This window comes from Martes martes, assembly GCF_963455335.1.
Source record: "Martes martes genome assembly, chromosome: 4".
Classification (NCBI taxonomy): Eukaryota; Metazoa; Chordata; class Mammalia; order Carnivora; family Mustelidae; genus Martes; species Martes martes.
The window spans coordinates 35,499,174-35,525,222 of record NC_137891.1 but is presented as its reverse complement, the minus strand read 5'-3'; the positions used below and the strand labels follow the sequence as shown (position 1 = coordinate 35,525,222).

The 26,049-nt window shown below is 46.1% G+C and overlaps 1 protein-coding gene across 5 annotated transcripts in view; it reads right to left on the bottom strand.

Moving 5' to 3' along the window:
• Window positions 1-26,049, bottom strand: part of NCALD (neurocalcin delta) — a 381,527-nt gene that overhangs the window by 5,874 nt on the left and 349,604 nt on the right. For all 5 annotated transcript variants that reach the window (XM_080802054.1, XM_080802056.1, XM_080802057.1 and 2 more), the window contains one exon: window positions 10,038-10,434. In XM_080802054.1, coding sequence (XP_080658180.1) covers window positions 10,038-10,415 — 378 coding nt within the window. In that variant the 5' untranslated portion in view covers window positions 10,416-10,434. The remainder of the gene's footprint in view (window positions 1-10,037; window positions 10,435-26,049) is intronic.

Here is a 26,049-nt window from a genome sequence, read left to right as displayed (position 1 = left end):
CAGGACGGACCCATGGGGCCCCCCAGGGAGCACGGGAAGGGATCTGTCATTCTCCAATAAGCCTCAAAAAGATAGAAGTGATATGAATTTGGATTTACCTATTTGCATCTACTCCCCAAACCTCCCTCTTACTTACAGGCAGCAGTATTCAGAGAATCAAAAAATTGTCATTCATAATTTACTCATCAGTTATTTATTGAGTGTCTACTGTGTGTTAGGTGGTGGACAGTCAATTGTCAAAATGACCAATATGGTCTTTCTTATTCTATATCTCCCCAATCCTTTGCCAAAGTGCTTGGGAGATACTGTATTGGTGACCCAAAGCACCCCATTTTGTATGACCCTCATTTAGATGGGTACAGTGATTCCAGAGATGACTTAATAACTCTTGGGGAAGCCTTCATCTACGCCACCTCTGGCTCCCATGATGGCGAGGAACTCTCAGCCTCTAGGAGTTGGGGCTCATGAAATTCTCCTTCTTGGAATTCTGATGGGAAGTCATCTGTGTACTAACCCAGAGATTATTCCCTTAATTCTCCTGGTTGAAAAAATGAATGAAAGACCATGCAAACAGATGACTATGTGTGAGAAAATGAGGCCCCTGCATTCAACCCAAGGTCTTCAAGAGATTTAGCCTTTAGTGCTCAGGCCAAAGAAGTGGGGTTGGGACAGAGAAATAAAGATGGGTTAATATAAAAATCAAAGAAAGTCAGGTTGCGTTTACATGAGTATATTTGCAAACAGGACTTCTGGAATGGGGCAAAGGCACAATGTCTGAGTGTATCGCAGGCCTTAGGAGGAAGTGAGGGCTCACATTCCAGACGGCTCTTTCATAACTCTAGACTAGATTTTTTCTTTTTAATGTGCATCAACTCACAGACAGGGATTAGTGAATTATTCACAAAACCAGGTCTATGACGTGTGTGGCACCAGAGCAGTGAGTGAAGAGCTGAGGTGACAAATCCCAATGGTCCCAAGATGAGTAAGTAGATGGCAGCCTGGAAAAAACCACATTTGGGAAATTGTCCCTTTGTCCCCTTCCCACGGCATCAACAACCCAGAGCCGAATGCACTAGAACTTCAGAATCTAGGGCTCCCCAGCACGGGGAGAGAGAAGACACAACACCAGGCAGCCATCTGAAACAAATCATGTCTTTTATTAGCCCCAGTACCCCCCCTTCCCCAAATTTAATGGGATTAAACCATGAAGAGGCCAGGCTACTTCCCTACTTATTTTTAGCAATGTCAATGAGAGCCCCGGCAGGGACATCCTGTTTTTAATTAAACTTCAAGAGCCTCATTCTTGAATCTGGGTAAACACAGAGCTAGAGGACACCCAAGAGCCCAGCTCTGGCTCTGTCCCTACGTAGGCTTGGGATGGCGCCTGCCCTGTGGCTGGGGCTCTCTCTAGCTTCCTCATAGCCTATATTTTTCTTTCTTTTTCCCTCTGAATGAACCACCTCTTGGGATGCTGGAAAAGGAGTCACGTCTGCACTGATAAAAGTTGTAGAATGATCGCAGGGCAGGCACAGTTCCAAGAGTTAAAGCACAACCTTCTCTCTGAAGGAAACCAGACCACCTGCTTTCACCAGAAGATGGAGGGTCTTCTGACAGGACATCCAAGGCCCCATGACAACCAACCAAAGGCACAAGAGGTTAGGCAGTACAAGGTTGCGTTTAGATTCTAGATAAAAAAGAACACCCCGCATAGAAGGATATTGCCCACCAGGAAGTAAGGGTGGGGAGAGGCCATGAGGATCTTTCTTGGAAACACTTTTGAAATAGGATCGATGTCCGTGTTTCTGGAATGGTGTAAGTAGTTTCTTGTTTAGTGCTTGGAAGAATACAGTGCAGTCAGAAACTTTCCTAATGTTCTGCCCAAGGAGCTGTAGGTACTTTCCCAGGAGGGGAGGAGATGACAGGCGCCCTGCCCCCTTTCAACCAAAGTAGCTCCTTTCTTACATTAGGTTTCATGGAAGACTTTGCCTGAGAAAAAGCAAACTCATCATTGCCCTCCTAAAACTTGTCCACCCTGTGGTCAAGTCGGACATCTTTGGTGCCTCTCTGCCATCTATCTCCACATCTAGCAGTCAGCAGACCTGTTCAATCAGCCTCCTTCATATTTTCTGAAATCTGTCATTCCTCCTGCCATCGTCTTCTGTCAAGTCCGTGGCGGTACTCATCATTTTTAGATAAGGAGAGTTAATGTTCTTTTTCAGTCTTACCCAAAGTGCAATGCAAAAGGGGCTTCAGATAGCCCCATCCAAAGGGCCCTTTTATTACTGTCCTAACAGACGTTTCAGAGCTGTTATATTATAGGCCTTCACATGTGAGGAGTGAGGAGGTAGGAATGAGTTTGATTGTGGAATGCCGACTTTGTGAAATACCAGAGCAACAACTCAGTGAAGATGTCACAAAGAGTAGGACATAACAGGGGCTCCTGGCTGGCTCGCTCGGTGGGGTGTGCAGCCTTGATCTTGGGGTTGTGAGTTCCAGCCCCCCGTGGGGTGTAGAGATTACTTAAAAATAAAATCTTAAAAAAAAAAAAAGTTGGACCTAACAGAGCTGGACATCTGGAAGTCATCAGCTGTTTCCTCCATGGTGGGGTTACCAAGGTTGTCGTGAGGATTCAGTGAGAGGAGGCACGTGCCGCAGGTGAAACACTGTCCTGCAAAACGTCGTGTCCATCCAGAAGCTGGCGGAGGTGAGAAGAAGGTGAGGTGACCTTCTTTGGAAAAAGGGTTTTTGTAGCTGTAATCAGGTTAAAATAAGATCAGACTGGATTAGGACAGGCCCCAACCAATCCAGTGACTGGAGTTCATGTAAGAAGAAGGAAATCTGGACTCGGACTCATAGGAAGAGTGTCGTGGTTGATGGAGGCAGAGGCTGGAGTGACACAGCTGTGAGCCAGGCGCACTGAGGGTTACGTCACCGCTGACGCTAGGAGACAGGCATGGAACAGGTGACCTTCTCTCCCCACTCTCCAGAAGGAACCGACCTTGTCCACACCTTGATTTTGGACATTTGGCCTCCAGAACTGAGACAGAATACATTTCTGCTGTGTGCCAAGCTGCCCAGTCGATGATAATTTGGGACGGCAGACCCAGGAGTCGGACACAGCATAGAAAGCCCTTGGCACAGGGCTAGCCCTTGGCGAGCACTGAGGAGAGGAGACTTCTGCAGGAAACACGGGCTGTAGCTGGAACTCTGCTTGGGAGTGTCCATGTTCGGGCGGCAGAAGAAAGACGAGGAGGCCATGAAGGCTACAGGGAGACCACGAAGGCCACTGGGAGGGACCGGCCGGAGAGGGGCACCTCACTTACATCACCAGATGGCACACTCCACGCTAAGAGTTAAACCCTTGTCATAAGATTAATCCCCTAATAAGAGGGTAAACCAAACACAATGGTGTGCATGAAGATTAGCTCTTCCAGAAAGTCAGTGGTCTAAGCAATGACTTTACAGCTGCCTCCAGGAGAGAAATCTTAAGTTGCATTCCAGGGTCACATCTGTGGTCCACGTTCAAAACTGGGAATTAGGCAAGGGGGTGGAGCTGAATTCCCGGGGGCCATATCAAAATGGATTAGAAGCTCTTGTCCCATCACCCACTTTGTTCCCCCCTGGAATCAAAAGAGCCCAGTGTTTAAAGTCTCCAAGGAACATACTACAATTGATAGAGTATCTATGGCATCAATTTAGAAAGATGATCCGGAGAAAAAATGCAAGTGCCACTCAGGAAGTGGCTCCGAAAGAAGGTAAAGAAGTTTCTCTGGTCCTCACTTTGGTCCTCAGTGGCACAGACATTCACAAGTGGGCTGGTGATCTTGCCACCAGCTGGGACTAACCCGTGCCTTTGTTTGGTGCTCCTGGAGGGCAGACATTTGCCTGGCCCCACCGTCCCCTCCTTCTTCCTCATCCAGCCGCTGTATAGGTATGTGAGCCTTTCATCATATGAGGGAATGAGAAAAAAATTTCTAATACTGTTAAAAAGAAACAGAAATGAAATCTTCCATGATGAGCTGCCAGGATGTGCCCAATCTCCTTCCCTCAGGTTGCACTCATTCCAAAATCCATGAAAAGGTAGATTAAGGGTGTCCTGACATCTGCCCAGCCTTCATTTAAAATGCCAATTAACCTGTGTCACAACGAGGAGGGAGAGTCTGATTCCAAGACAGTAATGATTTGAACACCAGTATTTTCAAATCAATCATTAACACCAAGTAATAAATATGCTAATTAGAAAATTTCCAACGTAGTTCTCAAAGTAAGTTTCCTGAGGACTGTTCTGGGTAACATGATGTCAGCCTGGGTATATCCTCTCAGAAAGTCTCTAACTTGAACTTGAGAACCAGTCCGGCCTTGGGGCATTCCTGGTGCCAACCACATTCTCTTCTGGAAAGCTGATCATTCTTTCGTCAGAGTCCTGTGAGCATCGGAGTAGCCCGGAAGTTTTAGTTATTCCCAGATGGGCTGGTGTTTGGTAGGAAAGGTAAGAGGTGAAGAAGGTCAGGAACTCCTAAAGTCATCTGTTCCAGAATATCTCTGAGTTCCATCAATTGAGGGTTTCGTTGGGTTACCTCCCTCCTCTTTGTTAATATACATTTTATGACTAGGCGAATTCAACTTAAAAGTTTTTTTTAAAAAGACTTAAATATTTATTTATTTGACAAAGAATGAGACCGTGAGAGAGAACACAAGCAGGGCGAGTGAGAGAGGGAGAAGCAGGCTTCCCGCTGAGCAGGGAGCCCGACACGGGGTCCCGGGCTCCAGGACCATGACCCAAGCCAAAGGCAGACAGACGCCTAATGACTGAGCCACCCAGGCGCCCCTTAACTTAAAACTTAATTGAAGATTCTATTACCTCGTCCTTTGGGAAACCATCTCCCTTTATTTAGCAGGAAAACATCCTGTCCTAGCTCTGGAAACTGCAATAGAATAACAGTAGCCAACATTTACCGAGCTCCCTCACAACCCAGGGAGTGTCCAAGCACTCGTGGCCAAATCAGCAACGTCCCTTCCCCACTCCCTCGGCCCCTTCCTCAGATCCTGTGCTGGGACAGGTGTTCGGTGCAGACCTGTCTCCAGCTGGGCTGACTGGTGGCTACATGAGGCAGAAGGCTTTTCCCAGGTCTCAGGGCCCCCACCTGGAGGAGAGGATCTGCTGTAACAGGAGGAAAAGGTCAGAGCTGTTATCTGTCTGGCTTATGACTCCTGAGAGGCGGTTTTGACGCAATAATAAAATACTGGGCCTAAACCGTGTTCCTAAATTTGTCACTTGAAAAAAAAACAAACACGTGAACGTGAAAATGTTCATTTAAGGCTCTAAAAATAAATCTGCATATGGTTTTGTTTGTTCATCCAGATGTTGATAGAGCACAAAATTATTTTTTTAAAAAAGGAACATAACTGCTTTTTGGCATATGTGGTAGACTGAATAACAGTCCCCCCCAAAGATATGCAGGTTGTTACCCCCAGAACCTGTGAACATGTCACCTTACATGCTAAAAGCATGATGGGAATTTGATTAAAGACCTTGTGATCGCGCAGAGGTTGTCCTAACAGGCGGCTCCCAATGTAATCGCAAGGGTCCTTCTGAGTGGAAGAGAGAAGCAAAGGGAGATGCCCAGAGAAATGCTGGTGTGAGAAGGACTCAATCCATCTAAGCTTGCTGACTCTGGACACGCAGGAAGGGGGCCACAAGCCAAGGAATGCTTCCAGAAACCAGGAATGGCGAGGAAACACATTTTCCCCTAAAACCTCCAGAAGGAATGCAACCTGTGGACACCTTGATTTTTAGTCCAGTAAAACTGAGTTCAGACCTCTGACCTGGAGAACTGTTAAAATAATAACTTTGCGTTGTTTTAAGCAACTAAGTTTACGGTCATCCGTCACAGCAACAAAAGGAAACTCCCAGGGTGTTGTGCCAGTATTGGAGTCTACAACAGTGACCAAAGCTCGCCCCGTAAACAATATTTTGTGATTGCCAACGCTAAACTCCGAGAAGCAACGTCAGGGAAGAAAAACTGGAAAATCTACAGAATCCCACACCCCATTCTTGTCGAGCCTAATTATAAACTCGTTTGGACCCCAATCCACACCCTGACCAGTCTTTAGGGTCTGTCAGTGAACACCATGAATTCGCCTTTTATTAAACTGCTTGAATTTCTGAGTCTTGGAGGAACAGAAATTCACCCAAGAATTCACACGTTGGTGCCTGCCGTGTTTACTCACTTTAACAAATGGAAGCGTCCTTTGTGAATGATTCTGGGGCCCACATCTTGCGCCCGTCTCATCACCCCCTAACATAGATGTACCTAACACAAAGCAGAAACCCAAGGGACAGTGACTGGTCTGAAGTAGGCGCAGCTCTGCAGAGGTCCTTGCTGGAGGGCGGGAACCAGCCGGAACCAGCACCCACCTCCGCACCCCGCCCCCCGCCCCCCAAGAACCCGCACACAGGTACAGGGCTTCCTGGGACAGGCCCAGCGCCCGGAGTGCGGGCTGTCGCTTTCCGGGTGGGGAGAGAAAAGAGGAAACGAAAAGAACGGAAAGTCTGATAGTGTCCTCTACATTCCAGTTCACCCTGTCACCGCAGCCCGGGGCTCAGCACAAGAATGAGGCAGAATCTGGAACTGTCCGTTTGCAAACGAGCAGAACAGAATAACATAGCCCTTCGTAGGAAAATGGTTCTAAATTTAATTGAATTTCTTTGGCAATTTGGAAAGCGCCTCGGGGTGCTGCAGTGTTTCCTCCCCACGGTTATGAATATTAATCATCAGAGGGCGGAGTCCCCGTGGTCATGAATATTAATCATCGGAGGGCGGGGCTGCAGGAAACAATTAAGGAGACTTGAGGTTTCCATTTGCAGGCTCCTCAAAAACCCTGAGTACATAAGCGTTTATTAAGGACTCTGAGTCCTTCCCGTGATGACCTGGAAACTTCCCCTGGGCCTGTGAGCGGACTGAGCTACTTATGGTGGGGGGGAGGGGGGAGAAAGTGTCTTGTGAAGCTGAATGGCCCTTCGTTTCTGTGGTCCCTTTCTACATTCCGTGCTGAACACAGGGCAGGGGTTCAGCAAGTGCTTACTAGAACCTTCTGTGCGTCCTCTGCCAAGTTCCCACCCACCCTTGCAAACCAAATTCCACAGCTTGGGGAGAGTGTCGGTGTTGCTGCCCACACTCTTTATTCCTGGGGCCAGCTACCTAGCTGGTGCTTAACTGAAGGTGTGAGCCAATGCTTGAATGGTCTGATGTTCAGAAGCCCAAGGGTTCTGGAGGGTTCTCCCTGACTGAGGGTCAACATCTTCATCAGTACTGTCCACCAAACCCCTGACCAGGGGCAGCCAGGAGAACTGAGCAAAAATGTTCCACAGGAGAGAACACAGTGGCTAACGAATTTTTTTCCCCTTAAATCCCAATCAGGAAGTCATTCTCTTCAAAAGGAGAACGTAGTCACCCCGTTTCTCTGTAGTGGGGCAGAGGACAAGGGGGCAGAGTGCAGCACTCGCCCACCCCCAAAAGGAGAGACAAAATAAAGCTAATTAAAATGAATCACATTTGAAATTTAAATGTTTAATTAGCAAAGATGAAGAAAAACTGGAAAAGTGCAATGCCACGGCACCTCCTTCATTCACTCAGGCAGCTTGTTTGGGAAAATAGCTTGGCAGAGAGCATCCAGTACCTCAGAAATCAGTGCTCCTTTCCTTTGGCCCAGGAACTGTACTTTTCTGAACCCATTCTAAGGGGATAATGCTAAATATAGAAAAAGCAGCATGTATAAGCATGATCTAAATTACAGTATCATGTATATTAATAAAACTTGGAAACAAGCTCTACATCCAACAACAGAGGAAGAGAAAGTAAGTTATACTGTATGACTATTATGCAGCTATTAAAATATCATTATTAAAGTTTTTATGACAAGAGAAATGCTTGTATTATTATGTTGAGTGAAAATGGCAAGAAACAAAATTTCATATACTTTATGAAATCATTTAAATGACGGAAGACCAGAAAATATTATTTTCTAATACTAGAAAATTAATAGCAGTGATTATCTTTGTACATGGAGTGGGAATATGGAGAATTCTCTTTTGCTTTTGTATTTTTCTGTTCTGCCCATATTTTTATCATTGACATTATTTTTTTATACATTTATCCTTGGGGGAGGGGAGAAATTCTTTATTCTTTTTTTTTTTTTTTAGGTTTTATTTATTTGGCACAGACTGAGAGAGAGAGAGAGAGCACGCCCAAGCAGGGGGAGGAGCGGCAGAGGGAGAGGGAGAAGCAGGCTCCCCACTGAGCAGGGAGCCTGACAAGGGGCTCCATTCCAGGACCCTGGGATCACGACCAGAGCTGAAGGCAGATCTCTTAACCCACTGAGCCACCCCGGGGCCCCGGAAATCCTTTATTCTTGTTTAAGATATTGGCTCTGACGGATTAATTTAACATACCGCATTCAGATAGTCGCTGCTCCAGGGGAAGGAAGAGCCACAGAAAGAACTAGCTGGCAGATCTGGGAACCGGACTCCTGCTCCACCCCCAGCTCCGTGTGCACCTGTTCCTCTCACTGCCCTGTGGGGTCAGGCCCACTGCCCCAGGAGCAGACCCCAGGCCTCAGCTACAAGGGCTCGATGACAAGGCAGTCATGTGGGTCTCTTTCGGCTCTGACTTTAGACTTCTGCAACGGGCTCTCCCTGGTTCTTTCCTTGAAAGCAAATGCCCCTCTGACTCCACCCCTAGTCTCACCAGCAGAGGATTGCTTTCCCTCTCCTTGTGTCCCACCGCCTCCCTCCCTTCCAGCAGCCCCACCGGTCCTCCCAGGGGCTGTAGATCTATCACGGAACCTCAATGCTCTGGAAGGAGTGCTGGCTTCTGAGATGAGCCCTCCAGGAAGCCAAATGCCCACTCTCTTGGACTGCTGTCTGCTTCCAGATGCTTCCCTCTTGTGCCCATTCTCCTGCCAAGATGGTGAGTGATGGCCAGCCCGCCCACCTAGTCCTTTTTATTGCCTGCAGCTGAAGCTGTCCTGATCCTCCCTTGAGCTGTGTCTCAGTCCCCCTAAGTTCCTCCCTGAGTCCCACTCACTGCCGATCAAGCTGCTAGTGGCACGACCACTTACGAGTCCGTATGTCCCTTCCCCACCTTCCCTTGGGGTCTGACAAGGAAAATGTGGTGAACACCAGGGCCCCCTTCTCCTGGCCTGTTCAGGGTATTTACTCTCGGTGAGTGATCTGGGGAAATAAAATGAAGTGCTTACTTGATTCTACAATGTTTGCATTTCTGACGAGACAGAACCCAGCCCAGTCCCTGCCTTTATTCAAGAGTCTAAGAAAGTTGTCAATTAATGATGGTGGGGATGATGAGCTTCTCTGCTTTTCTGTATGCCTGGCACTGGGCTAAGCATTGAACAGGGACAGTCACATCTAATCTTAAACTAACCCCAAAACATGGGTGGCAGTTCCCTTTCACAGATAGGGACACTGAGGCTCACTTAGGTGAATTAAGTTGGTCAGAGTCATAGAGGTAGTGACTGAAAGGGGCAGGGTTTGAACCCCAGGTCAGAGACTGATCATTAGACACCACTCCAGGGGATATAACCGCAAAGGCTCGAGGTCTGGGCAGGTCCTGGGGACGGGTGGGTGGAGGGGCCACAGTGAGCAGAATTTGCTGAGGAATGTATGTCTGTGGTGGTGGTAGGGGAAGTCACCACAAAGCAATCAGGTGAGCAGAATTTGCTGAGGAATGCATGTCTGTGGTGGTGGTAGGGGAAGTCACCATAAAGCAATCAGGTGACTTAGGCCAAGCAAGAATGGGGACCCAGTGTTGCCAGATCTGTGTTTCCAAGAGATGCCAAAAACTCTGCATGTTTATGTGTACTCTTCTGTTTGCAACTATGGGTTCAGCGTTTCCAAAAACACTGGGCAGGCAGAATCAAGGCCTGGATGGGCAGCAGTCTGCACCCTGCCCCATGCTGGACGGAGCCCCTGCCAGTTCTTACCTGGGACTCATGCCCTGTAAGAGGTGAGGGCTACGTACCTGCACGATCTCTAGCATTTCCGCCTTGCTGATGTAGCCGTTCCCGTCCAGGTCATACATGCTGAAGGCCCATTTCAGCTTCTGCTCCAGCTTCCCCCTCGATGTCACGCTCAAGGCTATGATGAATTCTCTAAAGTCTATCGTCCCATCGCCATTGGCATCGAAGGTGCGGAAGACATGCTCTGCAAATTTGGAAGCATCCCCGTAAGGGAAAAAGTTCCCGTAAATTTTCTTAAACTCTTCCATTGACAAGTGTCCACTGGGGCAGTCTCTCAAGAAGCCTTTATACCACTCCTGGATCTCGTGCTCTGTGAAGTCTGTGCTTTCCAGCAAATCCTGCATGACCTCCGGGCGCAGTTTGCTGTTCTGTTTCCCCATCCTGGCAGCGAGGATTCAGCTGCGGAGACAAAAAAAGACACCTCGTTTTTAGACCTGTTCTTTGGAGGCACACTTTAGAATTTGTGACTTTTCCTCTGGGGAAGAGAAATGGACTTTTTGAGTCCATAACACGGTCTGGTTGTCCAATTCAGCCAAACAGAATGACAGAAAGACAGGCAGTTCGAAGATGCCGACTGGAAATACCACTAACCAAAAAACAGATGCCTTCTCTGTACTGAGCCATGAGAAAACAAGGGATTCATCATGAAAGAAAGAGGGAGAAAAGGAGGGAGGGGGAGAGTCAGAGCCAGAGCCAGAGAAATGCGCTACTTAGTTCTGCCTCGTCTATTTGCAAGAGGTCTAGACTGACATTAAGACGACTGAGGCTGTAACACCCAATCCCAGTATTAGCAGGGAGAATTTAAGGAGGAGAACTGGAAGAGAAAGAGAGAGACAAAAGAGGTAATTTATGTTTTATTGCTAGAATACGTCCAAGAAAAGTGCTGTTTGGGGACCTTCTGAAAATTAAGAAACAGGTATGAGTAAGAACAATACAAACCCATCTAATACCATTAAACGCTACCAAGCTAGACGGGTTATTTAAATTCACAAGGTCAATTCACTGTCCGCGTTGGGTTCAGATGGTAAAGATGAGGCTTCATAAATGGTTTACATGCATGCTTACAGAGAGGCCAAGCTTTCCTTTTTAAATACAATCAACTTTAGGGGCGCCTGAGTGGCTCAGTGGGTTAAAGCCTCTGCCTTCAGCTCAGGTCCTGATCCCAGGGTCCTGGGATCGAGCCCCACATCAGGCTCTCTGCTCCACAGGGAGCCTGCTTCCTCCTCTCTCTCTGCCTTCCTCTCTGCCTACTTGTGATCTCTGTCTGTCAAATAAATTTTAAAAATAAATAAATAAATAAATACAATCAACTTTATATTTTATTATAACAGTAGTACATACTCATCAAAACAAAGTAAGAAAGCACAGCGATGCATAAAGAAAAATGTTTGCAACACTTCAAATCTTCACACTTATAGATAACCTTGCGGGCATTTTGGTGTGTGTCCTTCCAGATTTTTTATAGGCACGCTTACATAAAATGCTATTAACATGTTTTAGTATTTTGCACTTCAAAAAAACAAGAATATATACACTTTTGTTACCTATTTTTAAACTTAACATTGTGTGGGGAACAAAGGCAACTTCTGTTAGATGGAAAAAAAAAAAAAAACCCTAGAATTACCATCTTCCTATTCACAGAGCCATCACCATTAAGTAAGTGAACACCGGGCACTGGGCATGTGTTGGGTGCCGTGAATTCAAAGAAGAGTGAGATGTGGCCCCTCCGTCTTCGGAGGCCCCCAGCTCAAGTAAGTTCAGAAATGGTGGTGGCAGTGAGGGGACAGACAATACAACAGATATTCAGTCCATTGTTACCAGGGGAATGGATGCGGTACGATGAGAGTACACACATAGGACACCCAAGCCAAAAGGCAGCATAGGTGCTATCAGGAAAGCCTTCCTGGAGGAGGTGGTATCTGAGATTTGTTCTTATTTCCAAAGTCTTATGATTTAAGCACCATCAAGATAAACCCCTTCTTATAAAGGGGGACTCTACACTTATACTTCGCATTTTTCTGATATTGGAAAAAATCCTGAAAATAAAGCTTGGGAAATTATAGGCTATTTCAAAGACCACATATCCCCATTTTAATCGTGATTTCCAATTTTCTTTGAGATTTTCTCTCGTGGTGTTTATTTAATGTCTGTCTCGGTCTCTCTGCAGGGTCAGCCCCTTGAGACACAGTCTCTACTGGAACTACTTTTCCCTCTCTGGCTCCCACAAATAACATTTGGCGAGTCAATGAGAAAAGGAATGACCGATGGACAGCTGAATCATCACAACATGGAAATCTGTAATAATCTTCCCAGAAAAGAAGTCTTTCCCCTACAGTGATGAGGCCCTGGACGTGCCATAGGATTTATTGATCCTATAACTAGAAGTTTGTACCTTTGACCCCCTTTACCCGTGCCCCGCCCCTGCTCCGCCCCCCAGTTCGGGAATCTCTTCTATTGAATTGCCTGCATCCCTATCTTCTGCCCCCACTAAAAATAAATTCCTAGAGGGCAGTGTTTGCATCTCACACTGCTCGAATTTCTTGCATTATATCCAGAGTTCAAGAAATGCCAAGCAATCTTAGTAACTGGCAAGGTGACTGGTTTTGGTTTCTGAGTTTTGCCCTGGAGGCAGAACAGGCTCCACCCCTGCTCCTACCCCGGGAGCCTCCGAAAGGGCAGGGAGAGCAGAGCACCCCGTCTTATTAGCAGGACCAACAGTGGCAGGGGCACCAAGAGCCCTCTTCGCGTGGAATCAGGCAAACACCGTTTTATGCCAGAGCAATTCTAAACTCCAGCTCCAGATGAAGCACAATTTATAAACTGAACCTTCCAATAACTTTCCTTTCCCTCGTGTGTCCCTTTTTTTTTTTTCTGGAGGGAGAAAAGTGAAGTTAGAGAAGCTGGTTTGTATTAGAATTTGAAAACTGTCATTTAGTTGCTAAGTTGGCAATTTGCCTGAGGCAGGAATTCAGAAACATGAGGTAATACATAATACATGGCTTTACAGTGCTCCGGGACATTTTTGTGAAATTTATAAGTAATTTGGGGTTTTCCTTTTTGGGGGCTCTTTAAAGTACAGCTCTTCAGTGTGGTGTTCAATCAAATCACCATCCCTGTACTTTGCTTCTGTGCAAATCACTGTGTGCCCAGCCTTAGGAAAAAAAAAAAAAATACCATTCTGCCATTTAAACATAACTCTCTTAAAGAATGACTTCTTTTTTCTGGATCTATACAACACTGTTTCTTCAAAATTAAGCTTAAGTTCCTTTCCCAATGTTTAAAAAGTGCTTCTCACTTATTAGCTGTTTTTGCACTGGAAAGAAATTGCCTCAACATTTTGGCTAAGTCTCCCACTGAGACTGATCTGTGTGTAGCTATTTTTCAGTAAACAGTAATTAAACCACATTGACAAATTCATTAGCACAGAAAGGCCATAACACAAACACGGCAGAAGAGCATGGCATAAGTGATTTGGGAAGCCATGTTTGCAACTGAGTCCAGAATTTGTTTCCATAGATAACTACAAATACTTTATCAAGTATGATGTCTGAACTTGAGAAAACCATCTGGACTTGGTTAGACTGTACAACAGAAATCTCAGGGGACATATGATAGTGTTTCTTTCCCTGGGGGAGGAGGGGAAAGATAGAGGAATGCCTGACAATACCTTTTTCTTTTGGACAATGGGAATTTCTGCCTGTTTGAGTTGAAAAGGGGATAAAAATACCATCAGGGAACTGTTGCGTTCATTAGCAGTCCAGAAAAAACTCGTCTGGAGACAAAAGTTGCACATTGGGTCAGATCCTTTTCATTATTCCTTTTGGTTATTAAGACATTAACTTTGTGCCAGTAGAACGTAGTGGGGAAAAAACTCAGGCCGTGGAATAAAAAAGCTTGGGCTCAAAGCCTGGCTGAATTGCAGACTAGCTCTTGGGCAGTTAAGTAATTCACTGAACTTTTTGGTGCACCTTGGTTTTCTTATATATAAAATGAGTTCAGGGGTGTGAGTTTGTATTTCACTGATTTGAGAATTAAATGAGACCGTCATATCCATACAGCTCTGGCGCTGAGCCTGGGCCAGATGCCGTGGTAAATGAAAACCACATCTTGTCCTTGATGGTCCTTTATCCATTATTCTGTTGAGACTTCATGGCAACCCTGAGTGACAGACAGGGCAACTTCCTCCATTTTAGAAGCAAAGAAATGAAATCTCAGGCCAAGCTACTTATCAGCTTGGGAATGAGGCAGCCAAACGGTAAGTTCCGTTTGCACTTGGCTGTCCACTGGTTTTACCACTGTGTCCTACTAACTCCATGGACAAAGTACAGACAGGAGTTAAGACAACAGTTCCCCAGGAAGTCAGAAAGAAGTAGTTAAGAGAGAGGAGATGACCTTCTATTAGCATGCATTCGTTTTACAAATAGGTGCCAAGTGTCTCCTAGGAGGGAGGCATGGCTGTCACATCAGGGAACAGACAAAACCCTAGTTCTCATGGAGCTGATAGTCTAGCGGCAAGAGACATACGATAAATAAGATAAATAAGGGAAATGTTGGAGGGAGTCGCTCTAAGGAGAAAAGCAAAGAAGGAAGGGGGTTGGGGAATGCCACGAGTGGCTAGGTGGGTATCGAAAGGTTAACTAAGAAGCCAGGCAAGGGGGTGCCTGCATGGCTCAGTTGTTAAGTGTCTGCCTTCGGCTCAGGTCATGATCCCAGGGTTCTGGGATCGAGCCCCACATCAGGTTCCCTGCTCAGCAGGAAGCCTGCTTCTCCTTCTCCCATTCCCCCTGCTTGTGTTCCCTCTCTCACTATCTCTCTCTCTTTCTGTCAATAAATAAATAAAATCTTAAAAAAAAAAAAAAAAGAAGAAGCTAGGGCTGACCCCATTAAGAAAGTGACATTTGGAAAGGAAGAGAGGAGGTGAAGGAGGGAGCCGTGGAGATGACTGCAGGCGGCTATTCCAGGCCGGGAAAGACAGCAAACGAGAAGGGCTTAGACAGGGAGCAGGCTTAGTGTGTCAAGGATGCAGCTGGAGCAGAGGGTGGGAAGGAAAAAGGATGAGACCAGAACGGTAACAAGGGCCAGGTGACGTGGGACCCGCAGGAGATGCTAAGGGCGGTGGCTTCCACTCCGAGTAAGACAGAGCTATGGCAGGAGTTTGGTTTCTATTCTAACAGGAACTCCCTGGCTGTTGCTTTGAGAGTAAACTAAAAGAAGGTAGCACAGAGGCAGGGAGACAGTTGAGAAGCCACAGCAAGGACCCAGACAAGAGCCAATGGCGGCCAGGACCAGGGTGGCAGCAAGCAGAGAAGGTGAGAAGTGCTCGGATTCTGACACAGCATCAAGGGAGAGGCCATAGGATTGGTTGATGGTTCATGAACAAAGAGAATGGTCCAGCATAACCCCAAGGTTCTGGCTTAAGCAACTCTAAGGACGAAGTTGACCCTGAAATGGGAAAAATGCAGAAGGAGGGCTCTGGGCTGAGGCAGGGGCATGGCTATCCGTGCTTCTGGGCAGGTATTCCTTCTGGGATGCCCAGCATATACCCAGGTGGAGATGCCAGGTGGGAAGCTAGATGGCAAAGTCTGGGGTTAGAGGAAAAGGTCACAGAGAGAATCAATTTGGGAATCATCAGCATACAGCGGAATTTATAGCCAACGACTGGATAGGAGTCCCAAGTCAGTGGCGGTGGGTAAACAAGAAAAGGGGACAAGTGAGCCCGTATCTGTTCTGACACGTAGACTTGGAGGAAGGAGAAGGACCTGGTAAGGGAGAACGAGAAGGAGGCCAGCGAGGCAGCAGGAAACCAGAAAGCTGAGTCTGCCTGCTTTGCGGCTGTGTCCTCCATGCCCAGCTCAGGGGCACCTGGAAAGCATTCAGTGCAGAACAGAAGGACTGTGGCTCTTGGTTCCCTCTCCAAGTGTCCCCGCCACCTGCCCCGCATCTGTGGTGGATGCCATCTGCCACCCAGTTGCCCACTCCAAAGCCCGAGGAATCTTCTGTCATTCCTTTCACTTTTGTCGCCAAATCTGTTTCAAATTCAATGACTTCTCAGCATCTCCATTGTCGCCACCTTGGTCCAAACTGCCATCATCTCTGTCCGGGATTCTGGATTCCCTCTATCCAATGGGATGTCCTGATTCCCCCTCTCCCTACCACCACTGTGCCCCAGTCTCTCCCCATGGCTCCCCAGAGTGACCTTTTAAAAACACACAATAGACAATGTCACTCTTCTGCCTAAAGCTCTAAGAAAATAAAATCCAGACTTCTCAGTTGGGCCCCCAAGGCTCCTTGTGAGCTGCCCCGGGCCACCTCTAACTCATCTCTCAGTGCCCTGTGCCCCAGGTCCCCTGGCCTCCCACATAGCCCATCTTTTACCTCTAAGGACCTTTGCTTTAGGGCCTTGAATAAGACTTTTAAGTAGTAAATATATCTCAACACTTTAGTTTATACACCTATATATATAAGTTTTAAATATATATGATATATAAAGTATATGTCTACTAAATATATACTATATATAAATATATACTAAATATATATATATATCCTATATCTTAAAGTATACGTCTACTAAATATATATATAATATATATCCTATATCTTATAACTATTTATGTAATGACATATATTTATACATATTATTTTTAGCTGAATCTGTGCTGCATTTCATTAAGTGAAATGCACCCCAACTCTGTGAGAATCGGCATTTTGTTACTCAGTAATTTACTCTGGGATGGGCAGTGTGTGAAATTTCCCAACTTACTTTGGGTCACATCCAGTCTCCCAGGGTCCAAAACATAAACCTGGGGTTAATACTGACCACAGACGAGAAAGGAAAAATATACAAGATGAGAAGGCACCAAACCACCAGCAAACAACCAGGACCAGGAATCTAAAACATAAAGTCAACTTTCCATTTAAAACAGAAAGAGGAATAGCTCCTAACAACAAGTCCCCAGGGAAAGGAAATGGTGAGTGGTGGACACTCTTTTGGAATCCAGGCGCTCCCTTCTTTATAGCTTGCTTCTGGGATTCCTCGTCTGGTTCCACAAACTCCGTGAATTAATTCTTGAGAGCCCAGAGTGAGATTTTCCAGAGAAAAGCCCAACTTACTCTGGAAAGCCTGGTTGACTTCAGAGAAGTCTCAATGCAAACTGCACTGAGGGCCCCTAAAATGGAATTTGCAAGATGCTAGCGGTTGAAGTCAGGTCGAGCGGCAACAAGGAACACAGACCCCACAGTGATTCCAGAAAAAGACCAGGTTGATTAAAATGTGTGCCTATGTGAACATGTGACCTCGTCCTCTTTGAGTTGCTTTGAATTTCTGACCGATGGAATGTCTACACTATGGAAATGTAAGCAGGAAAAGTTTCCTAAAATGTAAGGAAGGACATGGTAAGAATTATAGATGCATGGGAACATGTGTCCATCTGCGATGACATCAGATGTTGTGGCCATCTAAGTTTTGTAGGTGGCTAAGATCCAGCAAATTCATTTCCAGATCAGTTGTCCCTGAAAAAAAAGGGGGGGGGGGACTACAGAAAAATCTGAAGAGCACTCTGCTCCAGAAATTTCTTTTCAATGGAACATGTCTCTTAGTGGGAGTTTAGAAGGAGAACTTATAAATAAACTGACGTGTTTATATATAGTGCACAAATTAGGAAATAAAACAGTGGCGCACACAAGGAAGAATTAAAATATTAAAAAGAGGGAGAACGGAAGTCATATAACAATTTCACTAACTTCCTTTCCTGTTGCCCAAAGAATATTCTCTTCTCTGGCCTCTGGCAAGGGTAGCTGAGACTTACTTCCTACAAGTCCTGTGCCTCACAAAGGTGGCCTTGTTGACATTGCCTGGAGAATGGTTACCTTCCAGTGCTGCCCAAGGCTACCATGTGCAGGGAGGCCTTCTTCCCCGTGGGGGTGGGCAGGCAGACCCACACCTGTGACTGATTGCTGGTCACACGCCTGGTGCTTGCTTGCTCACCTCGCTGAGAGGTGACAGGGTCTGAGATGAGCACTGAACCCATAGCAAATGCAGCGAGCAGGGGACTCACTACTGACAGCCTTGTTCTCCTTGCTGCCTTCCCCAGGCTGTGTGGCAAAGCCCAGGAGACACAGCTGGTTCTCTCTGAGTGATCAGGCCTTACGGTCTCTGGTTCTATGGGCTCTGCATTTCAGACTGCAGAGGGCCTGGTCTTGGGCTCTATCCCAAGTTCTACTTTCCGTTATCACTGCCAATAAAACATATTTCTGATAGAATCTGAAAAGAACATTGTCAGACAACAATCCCCTCCCCCAAATGGAAATATCATTTTTGGTTTTGCTCTTTACCAAAGTGATACATCATTATTGTAAAAACTATAGTTGGTAAGAGAAAGATACAGAAATTAGATATAGATATAGATACAGAAATTAGAACATGGACATTCCCCCCGTGATCCAACATTACTCTACAGAAGATAACCGCTCTTGTCAGTTTCATGTATATATATCCTCTTAGGCATTTAAATGCACATAAATGAAATCTGTACCCTCCAACCACAAATGGGATCACATGATACTATTCTTCAACCTTTATTTTCACTGGAAAGTATGCTGTGGATATTCTTCCATGTTATATATATGGAGGTATCTCCTCTTTTTAAATTGCTGAATTTTCATTGATTGATTCAATGGACGGTACTGAGCACTGACCTCGCCAAGCATCGAATTGGGTAACTAACAGAGGTGTTGCTAAAGTGAGGCTTACTTACAGTCCTTTGGTGTTCCATTGCATGGTATTCGTTTAACTAATCCCTCTTGAGGGATCTTTAGGTTGATTCTGCTTTTCTTTTATTCTCTTGGCATTTCCCTTAGCCCTGCTTCCGGATTCCCTGGATAATGCATATGGCAAAGAGGCTCTTGAGGTCTACAGTAAGTACCATGATCTCAGACCGCCCCTTCAAAATCCTCCAGCATTTTCCTCTGGAGCCCTTACATCCTCACTGTGCATTTTGCAAGAGTTTACACATCAGCTAGGATTAGACTCGAAGAAGCATTGGAATTGGATTGGGAATTCCATCCCAGTCCCTCTGGGCTGCCTGTGTTACAGGCACACATGTAAGAGTGTAGCCTTTACTATGTCTAGCACCGGGGAGGGCACACTCAGCCTGCTCTCTCAAGAGTGCATGACTAGGAGCATGGAAATGCCCCTTCTCTAGGTTTGGCCTAAAGAGGCCAAAATTTTGTCCAAATGGCACCATAAGTGCTCTGTTTTTCGATGGCCTGCCTGACCTTCATTCACACCCACTCCTCTCCCTGCTGCTTCTCATGCAGCTCATGGCTGACTCCCCACCACTCCCTCCTGGATGGCCAGCCATTAGAGATGAACCAACACTGTATGCTTCACGTGCCCTAGTCAGTAAGTGGCCAGGGGCCGTACTCAATGGTCACCTTCCAGGCTTGCAGAAACCACAAAGCTGTCTCAGAGATGGAAACTGCTGGCGTGCCGGAGGTTGAGGGCTTGCAGATGTTCCCTTGCCATCAGACCTGCCTGGCTGGGCTGCCTCAGGCTGGGGGCCAGGTCAGTGCCAGCTGCCATGGTGGAAAGAGGGGGGATTTCTTGGGGGGGGTCCTCAACACTCCTCCAGGGCTGTCACAGTCTAAGACCCTACCATGGCTGACTTCTGTGGAATTCTGATCGCCAGAAGTGTCTACTTAACTAAAGGCGCTAAGTATTTGCTCATTTAAAGGATAGGCATTATTACCTTGGGTTTTGATCAAACAATGAAGGAGAACAGTAAGCCATCGTGGGCTGAGGAGGACAAACAGGTCAGCTATGGGGATCCAGGCCTCACCAGCTCACCAGCAGCTGGAAGTACCAGAGGAGCTCTACTCCCTGTTTTTAGACATCCCCTAGGGGCCACAGATGCATTTAATTAATTGCTACAAGCCCCTCCATAGAGTCTAAGAATAGTTCATCATTCTTTTTTTTTTTTTTTCAGCAAACATGTGTTTAACATCTACTGTTTCCTGGCTTCGCATGAATATTCCTATTAAAAAAAATAGTATCCTGCATGGGATAGGAAAACGAAGGGAATCTGGGATTCAGGTTGGAGCTCAAAGCAGTTTTCATGAATATTTTGTTTTCATAATGTGGGTATAGAGTTGGTGAGAGGGCTATCATACCTTGGTTTTACCCAAAGGATGAGGGGTTCAGAGAAGCTGACTGTCAGGACAAAGGTGTGCAGCCTGTGACCACAGAGGGGCAGGATCAGAAGTACCCCTGCCATTCCCCAGCCCTCCTCACCCCTGCTCCATCACCTGTGGGGTTTGAAGGGCTGCTTCTGCTGGAACGTACCGATCGAGCACTTTCTACCCCGGCCAACATGGCTCAAGTATGAGTGTCCGTCCAACAAACATCCGGGTGAGAAGACTAACAAGAAGACGATGAAGTGGCATCTTTTTAGCTCTAGCTCCTTTTGTGCCCTCCAGCAGGGTGTGGGGAAACAGAGTTGGATTTGCCCGCAGAAGAATGAAACAGAAAGCTTTATTATCGTACCGGGTTATGTGACCTTGGGGAAGTCATTTGTCCTCTCTCGGTCTCACTCTTCTCCAGAAAGTAAGCATAATGACACCTTTCTCCTAGTGCTCTCTGAAGGATTAAATGAGAAAAAGGAGTCCCAGGGAACTGGGAAAAGCTCAACATCGTGTCTTGCATCCAACAGATGCTCGGGACACATCCACTATTAATCTAAATGAAATAAGGGTTCATTGGGTTGTTTACAAAGATGAGCCTTCCAGATTTGGGAACATTCTCCCCCTTGCTTTAATGGAGAATTAGAAAAAAAGAGTCAACTGTCACATGAGGGAAGAAAATAAGAGAACCCCAGTAAGCTTCCAACCTGACTCCCTTCCCTGGGATCACTTGCCAAGTGTGACAGGCATTTGTAGATTTGTATGCAGAGATGACTCCTGCCAGACCCCCATGGCTGACTGTTTTCCCTACGTGGAAGTTATTATTCTAACCTGATATTAAGCAAGAGGTCCCATTAGGGAAGCAGCAGATGGAGAGCAGGGCACTATTTCTTTCTCTGGTCTTCTGTCCTGAGGCTGGGGAGAGCTAAGTGGGGTTTGGGTAGAATCAGAGCAGGCTCCAAGAAACCCCAGAGCATCAGCCATCCACCTCTGGGGAGGTACTAGTGCTATAAGGAGGACTCTAACCCAGGGTCTGGCTGGACAAGACTGGTGTTTTCAGAACAAAGTGGATACATATTAGATACCACTAACAAACACAGGATATCAGTGATCACCTGAATCAATTTTTCCTTACCTGGGGAAAGAAATGATTCTCAGTTTTTTTATTATTTTCTTAAGCCAGCTTTTCATAAGATCAGAAGTAAACAAACAAACAAACAAACAAACAAAAAACACACACACGAAAAAACAACCCACCCCAAACCTCCATTCATCATCGGGGGGGGGGGTGTGTAAAAAGAGCCACAGAGAAATCCTTGTATCTCAAGTTCATTTCTAATTATTGCCTAATTTCTTAATCCAGGCCTTTAGTCTCTCCTACCTGAGCTCAGAAATAGTAACTGCTCTCCATCTTTAAGACTCCACCTGATCATGTCATGTATTCCTCAAAAAGCTTCCATGTTCCCTACTGATGATAGATTAAAGGCTAAACCCCATAGCCTGGCATTCTGCATCCTTCAAGGTCACACCCAAACTCACAGGAATCACCTAATTCCTCACTCGCCCCTGAATTTGTGCACGTGCTTTTATTGCCATTCCAATCCTCACAATGGCCAATGAACAAAGCTCATAAGAGAATAAACACAAAACCCTTTGTAAACATTGAGGGGTTTCCTAACAGTCAATAATATAACTGTGACTTTCTCCTTCTCTACTTGTTGACTCTTACTTGGTGTTTGGATGGAGGTTATTGCTTCCGCCACTCAGCTGCCCTTCCTCTTCTGAGTGAGCATTAAGCTACTCATGGAGTTTCACTGGTATTTGTCTAGAAAGCTCTGAGGAAGACATGGGTGTGTGAGGATGCCCAAGAAAAGATGGCTTCCTTCCCCTGAGCCAATTTCCCATTGACCATTGCTTGTGTCACTTTTAAGAATTCCATGAAGCGAGGACAGCACGGATATTCACACATTTTGATGCTAAGGTGAACAGCAAGGTGGCTGGCAGGCATTCCTGGTGATTGTTCAGTTGGTAGTAACCAAAGCTACTGTGCATGGATTTCTCCTCAGTGATCTTTCTTCCACTAAAAATATCTGGGGAGCTGATACCTTCTCTGTCTAGGGCCAAAGTTCATCAGGAATGGTATTCGGTTTGGCTTTCTCCTCACATTTTGTTTTGCCTAGGAAGCCGAGTGCTCTTGGGATTTTCTGGATGGTAGTATTGTCACTATAAGCCAGCAAAGGAAAAGACAAAGTCCCCCAGAATACAACAGACACTCTTTGGGCTGAGCGACTTTCACAGGAGGGGCGCCAAATCACAATGGTTAAGTACATGGGGGTTGGAATCAGAGGGCCCTCAGATCCAATCCCAGCGACAGGACGTACTAGTTGTACCGCCCTTAGGGACTTCGGCTTCTTCATGTGTCATTCCCCTTAGTTGTAAATAGGGGTTTTTGTCAGGATCGAGTGACACAATGTCGCAAAGTCGGCACTTCCTAATATTTCTTCAACTCCTCCTCCTCCTCCTCCTCCTCTTCCTCCATCATCACCGTCATCATGTTATCGTCTCTCTAACCATATATCCTTCTATCTTCAAACTCTCTCCCTCCACTTCAGCTTCTCTGGTCTCTTTCCTCCAACACACAAGCCATGTTCCCTCATTAGGGTCTTGCCCACGCTGTTCTCTTGGCCTCAGATGTCCCTGTTCTCCTGCATCTTCATGGTTCAGATGTTTCCCATATCCCCATGGCTTAAATGCCACCACCCTGCATCCCATAGCTTGAATGTCTCCCCTCATCTCCTCATGGTTCTGATCTTCTCCTCACCCCCCGACCGTATCCTCATGCCTCCTTCCTCACCTGCTTCAGATCTACTCCAATGTCCTCCTCTCGGCGGCGCCCTCCCTTACCTCCTAGTACAAATTTTAACACCTTCTGTTCTACTTTGCTGATTGCCTTAACACTTCGAACACACCATCACCTTAATTCTCACATATCCTATCTCAGTAGATCCTCGGAATAGTATGAGAAAAGAAAGGGCAAGGTGAATTGTCCCCGCATTAAACCGAAGGCGAAGATTTAAAGGTTTTCCCAAGGTTACACGGCTACTGATGTCAAAGGGGGAATAGAGCACAGATCGTCGTACTTTATCCATGGAGCAGTGCCTCACAGTGAAATACAGAGCAGGGCCTCAGGGGCATGTCGTCAAGTGTTTGAGGATGTGTGTATGTTTGTGTGCTTGAGAAAGAGCCTTCCTGTCTAGCTAGTTACACGCTGGTTACTATTTCCACTTCTTGTTAAGAAAAAAAAATGGAAAAGGAAGCTTAATCTGAAAAGAGAGAAGGTGAAAAAATATCTGCAAAATGAATAAAATACAAAAAATCTAAACAAAGGATTCCCCACTATCTCTGAAAGAGACGGTGCACAACCCTGCGTACTATTTCTGTGTCTACGCAGGCAATCTCCTCCTTTCAAGGCCGTGTGTGCCTGGGTGGGTTTATTCACTTATCAGCCTGTTACACCCACCTAACCCCTTCCCTGCAGGAACCCCCTCACACTTCTGCTCCTTCTCAATTCCAGCCGGAGCGGTTCATTTCTATTGAGCTGTCTTATCTTTTCTTGTCCTTATGTTACAGCAAACACTAGCCAAGACGGTAGTGATTTCCTGGCATCTCACTGCCTGGGTTAGGGTCCGCTGGAGTAATATCAGGTGGTCTCTACCCCCTGCTAACGTGGCAAGGACAAGCTGAGGAGGCGTCTTGCATTCTGTGTCGCCTGGGCACACACAGAGGGACCCACCCCGGGCATCCATGTCACCGAACCACAGAATGTCCCAACGTCATTAGAAGAAACTGTTAAGAAAATTACATCCTGCCTTTTCCTTAATGAGTTGACTTCTGGCCTTTTCTACTTAATCTCACAGTTCCAAAGGGCTTATTAGTACACGTAACTTAGTTGTTACAGTGTCAGCAAATACGCCCCAGTGTGGAGCCACAGGCTTGAGTTAAGGAGAGCAGACCTTCCCGCTGTCACACATACAGTGTGTTTCTGTATTGTATCTGTGTCTTTCAGAAGCACCATTATAATCATCTTACAAGGGACTGGAACTGACAACCTAAATCTTTCTCCTTGCTGGCAGATCCAAAGATTCAAATATGTTTACCCCAATAGTAAAACTTGGACTTTATGGATAGGGTTGGAGCAAAAATGACTGTCATAAAAAAAAAAGTAATGAAAATCTGAAATGTATCCAAATAGCTTCATCGAAGAAAAAAGCAGTAAGGAAGTGTTGCATTCTATGTAACTATTCTGTTTGAATAATGGTGAAGATAAGTTTGCCAAGACTCTCTCTCCCTTCGTTAACGAATTATGATACGCAACAAAGTATGAAATGATAACCAAGTATTATTCCAATCCTCTGAGTCAATCACTTGTTTCTTTAAGAGCAGCATTTTCCATTATAAGAAGATTATGCAAAAAATCGGACAGAAAGTAATAATAAAGAACACAGAAGCACAGTGAGAGCGCTAGAGTTGACCCACTGCAGTGATCAAAGCTGAATTGAATTCATTTTTACCTAAAAACCAAAAATAAAAATTTAAAAATCGGCATTTGACCCGTGGTTTGCATGGAGTTTAAATCATTTCTTTCCTTTAGATCACAGGGCTTTCCATATGCATTACAAGGTGTACCTGTAAACATTTAAATCTGTCTGCAATAGATCAAATAATGGGATTGAAAGTGAAGACAAACACCACTCCTGGCATGAAACTGAGAGCTCGGTGGGATAGTGTACAGAGGCTTAAGGCAATGTCTTCATTCCAGGGGATGCCATTTCCCTTTGAATGATTTCCCAAGAATTTCCTAAGCACATGCTGTGTACCCAGGGCGGTGCAAGACGTGACGGTGGATTTGAAGCACAGATGGAGTCCAATGGCATGGCATGGCTGGGCAGACAGGTCGCTGGTCGGCCCCAGAGCCCACTGTTTCCCGTCACAGACATGGTCCCTACACTCCAGGAGCATCACCTAGGCAAGCCAACGAGGCGTTACCCAGGAAGCACTGCGGGTAGGAGTCCTTTCCACTGTGACATGGGGTTCAGGGCTGGTTAGAATGTTGGGATTTTGCCTAGAAGCCTACTCATTAAAAAAGGTTCAGGTGGCTTCCCAGTCCCAAGGGAACAAGGCAGTGCACCAGGTGAGTACAAAGAGAAAGTGATGCTCTGCTCTGGAACCTTCCCGGCCCCTCAGTCCTCAGACTCCCTCAAAAAACACGGAGGCGTGGAGGATGCTACAAATTCTGTCTGTTTTCGTTTGGCACAAACACCAGAAGAAATATGATGACAATAAACTAATCCCTTCACAGATTTACAAGGACATGCTATCAGATCTGAATTATAGAAACAGCCTGAGGACGAAGCTTGCACGAGAGCTCTGGATACAGCATCTCGGGGCCAAATTTTGTGCGAAACCCATTCCTCTCTGCTTGTGTAGGCACCGCAGAAGGGATGAATGACAATCCCCCCACCCAATACTTGGAACAGCAACAGTAAGGGAGAGAGAAGCCTTCCGCGCTGTGGTGTTGGACAGGAAATCACGGAGGCAGCTTAGAGTCCTGGAGCACGTATCCTCACCTCACTCCTAAGAGAAGGTGGAAAAACCCTGAGATATAAAGATGACTTGGAGCAAGTCCCCCTGTGTGACTTCTGAGGAGAAAACAATTTGTTGGTGGAAGGACTAAAGACCGATCAAGGCTCAGTCCCGGCGCCATCATCGCATTTCCATCTCCTCTTTCTCCCTCCTCAGCTCCCACTGTGCCTGGCATTCAGGGTCCTTATGATT